Source organism: Condylura cristata, unplaced genomic scaffold, assembly GCF_000260355.1.
Source record: "Condylura cristata isolate star-nosed mole 26May11 unplaced genomic scaffold, ConCri1.0 scaffold00020, whole genome shotgun sequence".
NCBI classification, from domain to species: Eukaryota; Metazoa; Chordata; class Mammalia; order Eulipotyphla; family Talpidae; genus Condylura; species Condylura cristata.
In genome coordinates, this window is record NW_004567121.1 from 19,593,827 (window position 1) to 19,607,518 (window position 13,692).

The following is a 13,692-nucleotide window of genomic DNA, read 5'->3' on the forward strand; positions in this document are numbered from 1 at the left end:
CACTGTTTTTAATGCAACTTTCCAGAGACCTTAAAAGGATGTCTCAGTGTTTCCCCTCACACCATAAATAGGCCATCTGTGTCCTCCAATCTTTACGCACCGAGCATCGTGGAGGTTTTGTGGAATTTACTCCTATGTATTTCATTAGATAACTACACATACTCATTTTCCTTGACTTTTTCTATAATCTATCCATTTAAAATTTCTTGTTGAGGGTCACAACTGCAAATATATTTCCCTAGAAAAATACCCATTTTATCTATATTACTATCACATTTATTCATAAAGAGTTGAACAAAGAAATAACTTATGACCCTTTCCATTTTATTTGTCTGGTTATTTCTCTGGTGTTCATTTCAAATTTTGTATATTGAATAAGTTAGCAAAAGCTTTTTTTCCCTTCAGTGAAACAGTTCTTGGATTTCCCCTCCTCTGTTAAAATGTTCTACTATTATTTTTATTAATTTCTTTTGTTCTCTTGGATCTCACTACTCTTTTTCAAATATCTTGGGCTAGAGGGACTCATTTATTTTTACATTAAAAAAATTAATGTTAAGTATCTGTAACTGAAATTTTCTAATGAGCAACATTTTATATTTTATACTGAAATTTTCTTCTGAGCAACATGTAGGAGTTTTCATTCTTCATTACTTAGATATTCCTAGTTTGGCTTTTCTTTTATTGAGTTAAACTATTTGTAGTCATTATTTTATTGCATATATTGTCAAACATTTATGTACATTTTCTGAAATTGCTTGTGGCTTTCTTTGTGGTCTTACTTGTATGTGTGTGAAATGACATATCATACATTTTGTGCTTTATGTTTCAAGGTGTCTCCCCCTATATAATTTAGTGCTTTCTGTCCTGAGAATGGCCTAATTACTGTTAAGATTTTCTTGTTAAGAAACAGTTGTTTCTACTTTGGCTTTCATTTACCTGGCTTCCTTTTGCATTCTCCTATTTTCAGCTATTTTGAATCATTTGGTTTCAACAATTTTGAGCCACAAAGCATTCCATTGCATTTTGCATTGTCATTCAATCTGAAACTGTGACAGCGGCATCTTATGGCATGAATATGACATACATATGTTCTAATTCTTAGTTCTGTCATTTAAGTGCTCAGGAAATCTAGTTGTTACTGTAAAATATCTGATTATTATATGGTGTTTGCTTTTGTGTTTCTGATAGTTTAGAAACTTTATGTTTTATATGTAAGTAACTTCAGTGTAATATTGGCTATAATATAATCCTGTTTTTTAGACAGAATCTGTTCCGAACCTCTTTGGTTTCCTCTTTTCTCCTACCTCTGCCACCTGAGCTGGGTTCCTGATGCTCTTTCAGCCCAGGTCTGCTAACCAAGGCACTTCTGTTGCCAGTAGATGGTGCTAGAGACGCAACATACAGTTAGCTATAAACATCTCATTCGAGGATTAATCCAGCCAATGTGGGAAAATTTGCAGTTTTTGGCATCTCCAAGGCTAAGGGCCAAGTCTTGGATGGTTAGTGATTGGGGTGGGGGGTACCACTGTCCTGTGAAATCTGGGTGAACAACCACTTCCCACACTGACTTAAAAATGTCACAATGGTTCCTTAATGAAATAATTATGGGTTCAAAGTATTCATCTCACCAACCCATATATTCCAGGTGACCATTTGTGCTTCCCTCCAACCTTATATATATAAAATGTTCACAGTATTTCCTTAAAGTCATACTTGATTCAAAATCTAAAAATGACTCAAAATGAGAGTCTGAATCTGATCACCCAGGTCAGTCACAGATTCCTTATAATTATTTCTTTTGACTATGAGAAAAAAAGAAGTTATGGAATATTCACAAAGAATGGATGCAGGGCATATTTTAGCTCTACTTACTGATAGCAAGCCACCACAAACAAATCATTAGCTCTAGCCTTTTCCTATACACTGTCACGCTACTGTTATTTGCTGCCGTACACGTTACACAGAAATACCTGAAAAGTGATAAGCTTGCACATCTCGAGGAGGGTGATATAAATGCAAGGGCCATGTCGTTAATGGAGTACGGGCCATAAAGCAAGAATGGCAAAGAAGCCCTGACTTAAAAATGAGAAACTTGAGATAATTAAAAAATGAGGTTTTTTTGGTAAATCAGAAGAAAAAAAAGAGAGAGGGTCCCATCTATCTTTTCCAGTCTCAGGCCCTGCGTGCTCATGACCTCATAGGGAAAACTTGGAGCACGTCCCCCAGGTTTTCTCCTAGCTAGAGTGTCCTTTCTGAGGCCGCTATCCACACCGCACTCTGGCAAGGTCTGCGGGCTCCTCTCCAGCGCCGCTTCCTCTGGGGAGGCCTGTACCCTCCCCAGCTTGCAAACCCCCTTTCTACTCTGGTCCCATCACACTGGGAACATACTCCCCACAAACATTCGCCACGTTATGGCATTCTTATATGTTTACATCAAGCTACCTGTCGTCTATGAGGAATGTGAGCATCTCAAGGCCGGAATCATGCTTTATTCACCCCTGTACTCTCAGGGCACAGAGTGGAGCCCTAACTTGAGAAGTCAATGTATGAAACAGAGGCACAAAAGACAAAGGCAGCTGTTAATGTGGTAACATCCTGTGACAGAATCAAACATCTAGAGAGGACACTGGGAATGGCCTCACCAGCCCCTTGCTTTATAGATGATGAGGCTGAAGCCCAGACAGTGACAAGAACTTGTCTGAGTTGACACATTTCCATGAAGTTGAAGTTGCCAGGCCCCTTCTCAGTCTCTTTCTACCTTATCCTGGTGCGACTTGATTCCTCCAGCCCCTCTGATCACCAATCCTCAAGTGCTCTTGATTTTTCTAGGAACTTCGAAAATGAACATGCAGTTCTAATTTAGGCTTATTTGCATATGTGAGTTGTACAGAGCAGAGACTGCTCTTTGAGCAATGCTGATGCTCACAACATGAAGCGGAAATGGAAAGGTGCCCTTGGAGAGGAAGTCACATCGTCAGACTTGAATTTCAAGCCACCAGAAAGAATGTTCTCTGAAGAGGTTTCTTACTCTGTGAAGGCCGGCTGGGAGTGCATTTAGGTGTGAGCAGCAAGGTCTTGCAGGCTGTGGGCTCTGGCCTAATGATGTGGGGTTACAGCTTTGGGGCATAGGAACAGGATTTCTGCATCCTCATCTCAAGGAAAGGCTGAGGGCAGGCTTGCTGAGCACCCATGGGCAGGTCATGAAGGTAGACTGAGACCAGCAGCTGCGTGGTAGAGCCCTGGAGAGGGGGTATAAATGGGGGTTGGCTTTGTTAGAAGAATACAAACTGGGGCCCTCCCTGGTGGTGCAGAGGGTTAAAGCACAGCACTGCAAGCAAGCTGCAGCTGCTTCAGTGCAAATTCGATCCCAGCTCTGGAGGTGATCCACATGGTGCGGCAGACCTCTTCTGACCTGTCTGCGGCTCCCCTCAGCAGTGTACTTAGTTGATCTGCCTGTTCTGCTCCCCACTCTGTCTTTGGTGAAGCCTCTCACTGCCCCTGCACCTCTGCCCTGTACCCCAGTTCTGTATGCATAAATAAATAAACCTTTAAAAAAAAAAAGGAGAATACTAACTGGAGATAGAGAGCCTCCCTGGTGGTCTAAGGAGTTAAAGTGCAGCACTATGAAGTTATCCACAGCCACTGTAGCAACAGTTTGAGCCTGGCCAGGGAGGTGACCCACATGGCACAACAGACCTGTCCTGTCTCTCCTGCTGAGCCCCTCAGCAGTGTATTTTAATTGAACTGCTTGTTCTGCTCCTCACTCTGTCTCTGGTGAATCCTCTCACCCCACCTTTCCCACACCTCTGGCCTGTACCCCAGTTCTTGTATGTATAAATAAATCTTTTAAAATGGAGAGAGGAGGGCACTCTCTGGTGGCACAGTGGGTTCAAGCACAGCACTGTGAAGCTAGCCTCAACCACGATAGCACGAGTTCAATTCCTGTGAGATCCCCAGCCACAGAGGTGACTCACATGGCAAGGCAGAAGTCTCCTGATCTGCCCACTGCTCCCCTCAGCAGTGGTTCAGCAGATCAGTCTGTTCTGCTCCCCACTCTGTCTCTGGTGAATCCTCTCATCACCCGCCCTCTGGCCTGTTCCCCAGTTCTTATATGAGCAAATAAATTGATCTTTAAAAAAAATCTTCACACCGATCCTATGAAGTGGGTAATCTTTTTTTTTTTTTAAATAATATAATAGTTTATTTTTACAACACTTTGTGCATTTTCCCATCTCAGTTGTAATCCCTGTGGGCTTCCTATCACCCAATCACCCATGTGCCATCATCACAGTCAAGTGTATTTCCTTCCCCCCACTGTTTTTGATCCCATTCCCCACTCTACCCCCCCATAAAATGTCTCTGGTATACAGCTGTTCATTATTATTTTCTCTCCTGGTCCATTATACTCCTGCTATGAGAGAAACCATCTGGTATTTTTCCTTTTCTTTCTGGCTTATCTCACTAAGCATGATCTTCTCCAGCTCCATCCATGTTGCTGCAAAAGGCATGTGTTTCTTTTTTTTGGTTGCTGAGTAATATTCCACTGCGTATACATACCACATCTTTTTAATCCAGTCATGAAGTGAGTAATCTTTAAAAAAAAAAAAAAAAGTGGAGGGAGGAGGGCAAGGGAGTTGAGTGCAGAGGTGACCCGCAGGATAGACTTATGATTTAAGCGTGGGTGTGCGGCCTGAGGATGTGAAGGTCATAGGGAGGGTGGTAACCTCAAGAGACTCTCTCTTCAGCTCCTGTGCCACTGGAGAATTGTTGCAGCTGGGTCAGACATCTTAAAGAGTGATCATAGAAGGTTGCCATGAGAGGTCATGGCCACGTCCAGGGTGTGGCCAGCGACCATAGGAGTAGCTGAGACGGAGACAGCATGGCAGGAAGAGAAGACGTCGAAAAGCTGAGAGGTCTCATCAGTACAAATAACACTGTAATCAAGAATTAGGGCAAGAGTGGTCTTGCAGTGACAGTGAGCCGGTTGAGGGAGAAGTCGCTTGGGGTGGGGCTCCAGACGGCCTGGACAGAGAGAGGGCATGTGAGGGTCACCTGGCAAAGTGGCTGCCTCACTCCTGCGAGAAGACCATGTAGGTTATAGAAATCGGACTATTAATACTCCAGATCTCTGTCACAAGGTGTTGAATCTTTCTCTGCATTCATGATAGAAATATAATCACCCACCCTTTGGAAGTAAAACACTCACTGCCTTCCTGACATCCATCTGCCTTGATTCTTTGTGCTATCTCACATAAGCGATTCTTATGCATCTGTTATGAGGAGTTTGGCCTTTTCTCCATGACTGCTTGTGGAGTCCTGGCCCCCAACATGACTCCATGGCCTTCAGATCCCCAACAATGGCCAGCATCTCCAGTCAGACATAAAGGAATGAGTCTTTTGAGGATTCTAGGCCCTACTTTAGTCTCCCGCGGAGACCCCAGGCCTCACATACAGAGAAGAGATGTGTCCTGCCTAAGTTCTCGACCAACAGCAGCAATGAGAGACAATAGTGAGGTGTTGGGGTCACTTATGACATCAATAGGTACTGCCTCAGGATGGCTTCACCTTGGTGCTCTTGCCACAAATCCTAACAGGGGCCTCATGCACACTTTCCTGCCTTTTTCATAGAGCATCTTTAAATGCATCTGCCTTACAAACATCATCCCTTGCAATTGCTTTTGGATGGGGGGGGAGAACATAAAATTGTTAGTTCATAAATTTTTGAGCACCTTTGATGTCTCAGGCATTAAATGGATCTCAGGGAATTAGGATCTGGTGAGACAGCAAAACAAACAAAACACTTAGAGGACGGTGTGAGCCGTGCAGGGACAATGGCCTCCAATAGACGCTGGTGGAGCAGGGAGAAGCAGCTCCTGAGGTTGCCACAGAGACTGAGACAGAAGCTTCTTCTTTAAGGATACGTTGGGATTGGCTAATCCAAGGTGAAGGGCAGAATAAGCACTGGGGTGGGCGCCTCTGTCCCCTGGGAAGGTGCATCAGGCTGAAGCAAAACCCGTTGACATTACCCATATCCCGTGGGTCCCTCGCTTTGCCTGGATTTTGGGTAAAAGACGTAAGAAATGGAGGGAAGGTGAACAAGTCCTGTAAATTCCTTATCAAATACTGACTACAGTGAAATGTATGTTTTGGTGACATCTGGGCATGAACACTTACTGTCTGGGAAAATTCACCTGGGGTGAATTTTAATTCAAGGCTTTTAATTTCCCATCATCTGAAATAGCTGCTCTCGCTGCCTGGTGGCCCTCACGCCTGACGCTCAGAAGATGAACAGATGGTCATGGCAGGAGTCCCTGTGGTGCGTTCATTGATTTTTTAACCCTTTCCTTTCCGGCATGTCTGCCTTCCATCACATCCTCACACAACCCGTAACACAGCCGTAAGAATAAAACCAGCCTATCTTCAGGACAGGAATATCCTATTTATAACAATCAAAGAGTTATTTTAAGAGAGAAAAGGAAAGAAAAAGAAAATCTGGCATAGACTTTCTAGAAAAACTGAGGGGTCATTTTCTCCAATCATTGTTTTCTCTCAAAAAAGAACATTTGAAAATTATCTACTGTGATTTCTCCTGTATTCTGATTTATACATCTATGTAAGACATCTTAGGATTTTTAGACAGACTTACTTAGTGGGGAAGTTTCTATGCCTCTCTGAGGTTCCCCTTCCCACACATAAAATGGAGCTATGATGGTATCTACCTAGCATAGATCTGTGAGGTTTAGTTGAGAGGATGGTATGAAAGAGCTCTGATCTCTAGGGCACTGTCTTGGCACATAATGCTCTCTGTTTTACAGTCTTGCTCTCCCCTACCCCCTCCCTGTAATACAAACAGAACAAGTAGTCATTACAGCATAAATCATTAATGCAAAGAGCAGGCACCCTCCTGCCTCTGGGAGACATTGCCGCTTTCATTAAGGAACCATTTGAAGTGCTTTTCTTTCTTTGAAGTCTCCTCTCTTGGTGACTTTCAAATCTAGAATAATGTTTTATTTTATTATTTTTTAAAGATGTATTTATTCATGCATACAGAAATGGGGTACAGGCCAGAGTTGGGTAGGTGGTGAGAAAATTCACCAGAGACAGAGTGGGGAGCAGAACAGGCAAATCGAGTGAAATCCACTGCTGAGGGGAGCAGCAGGCTGGTCAGGAGATCTGCCATGCCATGTGGATCAGCTCCCTGGTTGGGGATCAAACTCGTGCTGGAGTGGCTGCAGACAGCTTCATAGTACTGTGCTTTTAACCTGCTGCACCATCAGGGAGGGCCCTAAATCCTGGCTTTTTTGCTGTAAAAATGTGTGGTGGTTCCTTAGCTTCTCTGAACCTTGCTGTCCTCATCTATAAAATGATCACAAAAGTATCCACCTCCTAGGATTACTATGAAAATTAAATAAGACATGTAAAGCACACAGCACCCAACCCGGTGCAGAGGGAAGACTTCGCCATACAGGTTTCTGGTAGCGAGAAGCTTGGGGCAGCAGCAGATTTGGGGTCAGAGACACTTGGAGCTAAATCTTAACTTCACTAGTTACTTGCCTGCTAACTCTGTGCAGGTTCCTGATCTCTCCAAACATTCATCTCTGAGTGGCATACCGCAGCATACCCCTGTTTCAAAGGCTAGTTCAGTGAGCTGATGCATGTTACATGCTCAGTGTCCTGTACACATTAGACAGTAAGTGGTGGTGGTGATGACAATGGTAATAGCAGTACTTACAAAGCTCTCACCAAATGCCAGGCACTATTCTAATCACTTTACATGTATGTAATCTTGCACAACCAATGCAACAATTAGGTCCAGTTACTGTCTTTGCTTTACACGGAGGGTTGCTGCCAAAGTTTCACTTGACTAAGGTCAGACGCACTCTTCATTTCTGGCTAGAACCCCCCATCTGTTCCACCAGTTTTCACAACACTTGGGAGAGGTTGTGGCGGGGTGCTCCCACTGCCCAAGACCAGATGCGTGATGAGGGCCAGAGGCTGATCTGCAAGAACCGAGCCAGCCTCCCCCAAACCGCCAGGACCCATCAAATTCAGTCTGCCACAGCCAATCCTGCTCGAACGTGAGAGGGAAGGTCCCTCCCTGACACTGAAGACAGTGCTGGGGTTTGCTTGATGATTTCAAAAGGGAAACACATTGGGGTAGAATTCACAGAAGTTCGGGCAGGCCCGGGTGCAGCAGCCGGTGGGCACCCTGGTTCATGGAGGACGCTCAAACTCCCGCTTTCCTCCAGAGACTGACGCTCTCTCTGCCACGGTTCACAGGAAGGCGAGAAGAGCACCAGGGACAGGTGGCTGACATCCTGACAGATGGGACTGTGAGAAGGCTAAATTACATTAATGGCCCAGAGGCAGAGACCAGAACCAGAAAGGCGAGAGGGGAGAAATCAGGCAGACTTTCTGATCGGTTAGCAGAGTAAGATGCCAAGAAATAGTTTTATATAGGGCACTGACCCCCCTGCCACCCCCCAGCTCTGTTCATGCTTTCCTTCCTTGAAAATGGCCCCAAGTGAACATTCAAGCTAGGTCTCAATCAGATCATTGCCCTCCTCTAGAGGTACGTGGGCCCGCTACAGCTGCTCAGAGGCCATGTGGAAGGCTGTGCTTGGACTGGGGCAGAGGAGGCAGGATGCCCCTGGGGTTCAGCCTCGTGGGGTTCTGACCCTTGTGGGGATGCATGATGCTGCAGCTTCTGTATGCTGGTTGGTCTTTGCCTCTAGCAAAGAGGGTCAATTCCACAGTTGGAAACTTAGGAGCTGCTGGGAAGAATTCTAGAAAGGAGATGTGAAAGGGAGGAGGAGGCAGGCTCACCAGGAGCCAAGTCCAGATCATTCCCAGTCACCCTGTCAGCTTCTCTGAGTGGGTTACAAGGCTAGTGGCTCTGGAGAAGTAACAGTATCTGGGTTTTTGTGAGCAGAGCCTGTGGGCAGTTGTCTGGTGGTGTCATCTGTGTCATCTGGTGTCTAGATGATAAGTCAGAAGGTCTTCTTTTCATCCCATGTGTATCTGCCTCCTGGCTTCATGCTCTTTGCAAAGATGAAAGAAACAGGAACCCAAAGGACAGTGCAAAGAGGGGATTAATCCCTTTTGGTTATAACAGGATGAAATTAGGAATAAGAACAGATCTGGCCTTCTATATGTTTCTGAAAAGATCCCCCAAGCCTCTTCTCCCACCCCAAGACAAAGGACACTGCCTAGGTTTAGTGTGACTAACCCACGGCACAATCTTTTGCGGCTCCTTTTGTGCTTGAAAACCAGGGTAATGGTGGCTCCACTTTCACCAAGTTGTTAGGAGGACAAAAACATTTAAAACAGGCACAGAGCGCGTGTGACGAGGGATAATGACGAGTCACGAAGCGCCACCTAACATTTATGGTCCTGCGTGGACTTGCCTGGGCCCCTAGCCTGTGTCTCCAACCCACTCGTTATGCTAACTAACTCGCATCAATTCTAAGTATAATTATTACAATTATTATCGACTAGGGTGAGATGTAGCTGAGCCGCAGCATGTCTGAGAATGACTGTGAGGATGTGGTTGACAGTGGGTTCACCAGGAGTCATGTAAAGACTGCTGAGAGGGTGACGGGCACCATGGTGGAGAGGCCTGAAGACACAGGTGGGAAGCAGCAGTGTGAGCGCAACAGACACCCATGGTGGGAGCCCTGGCGAGGCCTGGAGATGCTCTACCCGAGGAAGATAAGACGCAGGGGGAGGGACAGCTGCCTTCTAAGGCCTTCTGCCTGCACTGTAGGAACCCAGAACCAGGCCAGAAGTAGGTCAGGGAGGGTAGAAAAATTCCAGCTCAGCACAGGAAGGGTTTTCTGATACGCTGACCCTGAATAGACAGCAAGTGAGTGACCTGTCTGGGAGAATCGGAAGTTCTGGGGCTCAAATACCGGACAGGTGAGTGGTGCTCGAGGAGATAAGGTCCTTTGCAGTCGAGACAGTCCAGTACTTTATGTCCACTGGCCCATGTGACAATAATACAATGCCACTGTTCCCTTCAGCAACACACTGTGCTATCTGGCAACATCTCTCCTCTTGCTCCTTAATATAAAGTGTGAACTCTTGTATCTAGGGAGGTGATTGCTGATACCAGCTCTTTGCAGAGTGACCTCTAGCTCCAGGCTTTCGATGAGAGAGGCCCAGAGTTGGTCATGTGAAGGGCTGGGGGTGGGGAGAGGGCAGAAAAGTAGCTGAGGGACAGCAGGAGAAGCGGGGCCCTCGGGAAGGGGAACAAGATGGGGAGAAAAAGCCAAAAAGGGCAAAAAGCAACAAACAGGCCCCTGGAAGCACGATGGAGCTTTTAGAGCCTTTTTAAATAGTTAATCAAAGCGTAGGCCCAGCGCCTTCATCACTAGGACACCTGGGGCTTATTAGGAACATAGACCCGAGGCTCCATCCCTGGCCCACTGAATTTGAACGTGCATATTATTAACTCCCGAGGTGATCTGTGTGCATGTTAAAGATGAAAGGCACCGAGGTAGAGCTGGGTCACGCAAGGGAGACCTAGCCTCCTCGGCCGGCCGGCTGTGCCTTCATCCTAGGGAAAAGGCGTGGCAACGGGAAGAGTGCCTGGGAGTCTGGGCCTGGAGTCTGGTCTCCATGGGGACGGCCCAGCTGTTTCCAGCCCAGCTGCTCCAATTACTCTGTTTCTTCAGCTAGTCTGGTTCAGAACAGGCCATCAAATCTGCATGAGGAAGCCAGCAGCCCTGGGCTCCGGGGCACAGGGGCGCATCTGACACCTAATTAAGCCATCCCGGTAAACCAGCTCTAGAGCACCTGCCATTATTTTAGGAAACGGCATAAAGAGAATGATAATTAAAAGTAACACCCTGGGTGGGAACTTCTACTTCATTCCAGCGCTGGCAAGTAAAGCACCTTGGGAATTTTTGAAGGTAACATTTCTATACATTTTCGTAACTCACACAACCTCAGAGCTTGCCCCCACAACAGTTCTCCCCTTTCCTCTGCTGCTGCTTTGGGTTTGTGGCTTTATTCTCTTGCTGTTTCTTTTTTTCCCACTGGGTGTTTTTTGATTTTACTTTGACTTGCACGGGGGGAGGGTGTTGCTTCTGGATATTATGCGCCTTCTGAAGCAGAAAATGCTCAACCCAGCAACATGGACTTCTTAAAAAAATAATATAATGGTTTATTTTTACATCATTTTGTGTATTTTTCCATCTCAGTTGTAATCCCATGGGCTTCCCATCACCAAATCACCCGTGTGCCATCACCATAGTTCAGTGCATTCCCCCCACCCCCACCGCCCAACCCATCCTTGATCCCACCCCCCACTCCACTCCCATAAAATGTCTCTGGTATACAGTTGTTCATTATTATTTTTTCCCCCCTGGTCCTTTATGCTCCTGCTATGAGTGAAATCATCTGGTATTTTTCTTTGTCTTTCTGGCTTCTTTCACTAAGCGTGATCCCTTCCAGCTCCACCCAGCAACATGGACTTTTCAGGTGAGAAGGCAATTTTGCACTTTACAGCTGGGCCCACGTGAGGCATTTTCATGGCAGAGAATGTTCTTGTCCTAGACTCCCACCAAGTGGCACTTGGAGCTTGGCTGCCAGTAGAAAGTTCAACCTCAGTTACCCACTGTTAGTCTGAAGCCACTCGCCATCCAGCAAGGGCTCTCCTGTGAGACCGCTCTTCTGAGGGTTGCCATATGGCCCTGGTCTACAAGGCCCTGGCAATGGGCCCATCACACCCCCAATGCGCTTCCCCAGTCCCTGGGCCCACCTGTCAATGGTCCGAGTCACTTGGTTTCTCTCATTGCCCTGTCCTCATGCTCCTCCACCCCAAACTGGCAGACCCCGACTTTTGATCATCCCACAATCCAGTCTCCGCTCTCTACTTCTTGCTGCTGAGAGAAACTACAGAGAACCCCAGAAGCACCAACTGCACCCAGGATCTCAAGCCTCACCTGATTCTCAGCCTTTTAAGCAAATATTTAAATTGTCCTCCACTACTACAAGCCTTTCCCATTGACCTCCATCCTTTACTTGATGTTAGCCTGAAATTTTCACTGGCATTACACCACACCTGCAAAGGCTAATTTCTGAGCTTTCTCCTTCCCTAATTCCTACCCAGTTAGCTGATATCTGCCAGTCATGTAGCAGTGATGCATTCTCCAGGAGGTGTCCTCTTTCTTTTTTTTCAAAGATTTATTTATGCATATAAGAGCTGGGGTGCATGCCAGAGGTGCAGTGGGGTGTGTGTGTATGTGAGAGAGGATTCACCAGAGACTGAGTGAGGAACAGCTGAAATACATTGCTGAGGGGAACAGTGGGCGAGACAGGAGAGGTCTGCAGCCCCATGTGGGTCAGCTTCCTGGCAGGGGGTCGAAATCCTGCTGCAGTGGCTGCCTACAGCTTCATAGTGCTGAGACTTAACCCTCATTCCACAAGGGAGGCCCAGGGTCCTCTTTCTTTCCACAGCTTTTTGAAAGCACTTTCAATACCAGTGGCTTCCATTAGCTTACATGGGTGCTTTTCATATGTTTGGAGTTCCTGGGCCCAGGCTAAATAGAGAAAATTCATCAGAAGCACTTGAGTGGAGCCTGGGATTCCTCTATTCAAGAAAGTTGCCTAAATTAGGAATGTTTCTTGGTCTGTACAACGGACTCAATTTCAGTCACTCTCCACTTGTCAATCAGCTTCTATCCGAACCACTCTGGGCAATTAGGCAGCAGTAAGCCATACAACTCAGGTCCTTTCCACAGGCCTCCCTGGCTGTACTCACTTTTTTGTTGTTGTTGTTAAAGATTTATTTATTTGTGCATACAGAACTGGGGTGCAGGGGCAGTGAGAGGATTCACCAGAGACAGATTGGGGGGCAGAATAGGCAGATCATGAAGTACACTGCTGAGGGGAGCAGCGGGGGAGACAGGAGAGGTCTGCTGGCCATGTGGGTCACCTCCACCGCCAGGAATCAAGCTTGCACCGAAGCAGCTGCAGCCAGCTTGCAGTGCTGTGTCCTAACCCGTTGCACCACCAGGGAGGACCCTGTAGTCACTCTTAAACTCTGGTCTCCTTTCCTTTTTAGCTTTCACCTCTGGCCATCTCTGACACCTTTGGTGTGAGCTTCTCTTGCACCTCAGTGGGCATTTCCTAGCAATCCCTGATCCTCAGATCACTGCTCTTCTCAGTCTGTGGTTCTTCCCTGAGAAATAAATGTCTCGGTTCACAAAGTGCACGCTACTTTATAACTCCTGCTCTTGTTTTCCCTGACTTTTTTCTCATCTGCTTGCTGGACTCCCCCATCTGAGCACCCTAAAGGCATCTTCACCACAAGTGTTTCCAGTCCAAATCCATAATTCCCCATGTCTCCCCCTCCACCCCATCTTTCACCTACGGCTTCTGCCCCGGCCTGCTCTAATCACTACTCACTGAATAGCCCTACTTCTGCTGCTCTGGAAACCTAGGGATCATCATCCAGCCTCCTGCTTCCCATCTACTGCAGTCAGCTCAAGTCTCTTCATTTTTACCTCTTAAATATTATAAAACTGGCCCTCCCTGGTGGCACAGCGGGTTAAAGCACTGCACTAAGAAGCTAAAGCCACGTCTGCATGAGTTCGATCCCTGCCTGCCCCAGAGGTGACCACATGGCGAAGCAGACCTCTCCTGACCCGCCCGCTGCTCCCCTCAGCAGTGTACTTTGTCCGTCAG

General features: G+C 46.6%; 1 protein-coding gene and 1 long non-coding RNA gene across 3 annotated transcripts in view; one reads left to right on the forward strand and one right to left on the reverse strand.

The window, feature by feature from the left end:
• GALM (galactose mutarotase (aldose 1-epimerase)) overlaps nucleotides 1-13,692 on the reverse strand; it is a 52,690-nt gene that overhangs the window by 7,624 nt on the left and 31,374 nt on the right. The window contains exon 5 of one of the 2 annotated variants that reach the window (XM_012727554.1): nucleotides 4,604-5,022. The exons of the other annotated variant lie outside the window; for it this stretch is intronic. Within the exon in view, the coding sequence (XP_012583008.1) occupies nucleotides 4,799-5,022 (224 nt within the window). The 3' untranslated portion in view covers nucleotides 4,604-4,798. Of the gene's footprint in view, nucleotides 1-4,603; nucleotides 5,023-13,692 lie in introns of those variants that run through there. 2 annotated transcript variants of the gene reach the window in all.
• Nucleotides 10,691-13,692, forward strand: part of LOC105853888 — a 70,589-nt gene continuing 67,587 nt past the window's right edge. Inside the window, exon 1 of the long non-coding RNA XR_001145642.1 lies at nucleotides 10,691-10,913. This is a non-coding gene — a long non-coding RNA (uncharacterized LOC105853888). The remainder of the gene's footprint in view (nucleotides 10,914-13,692) is intronic.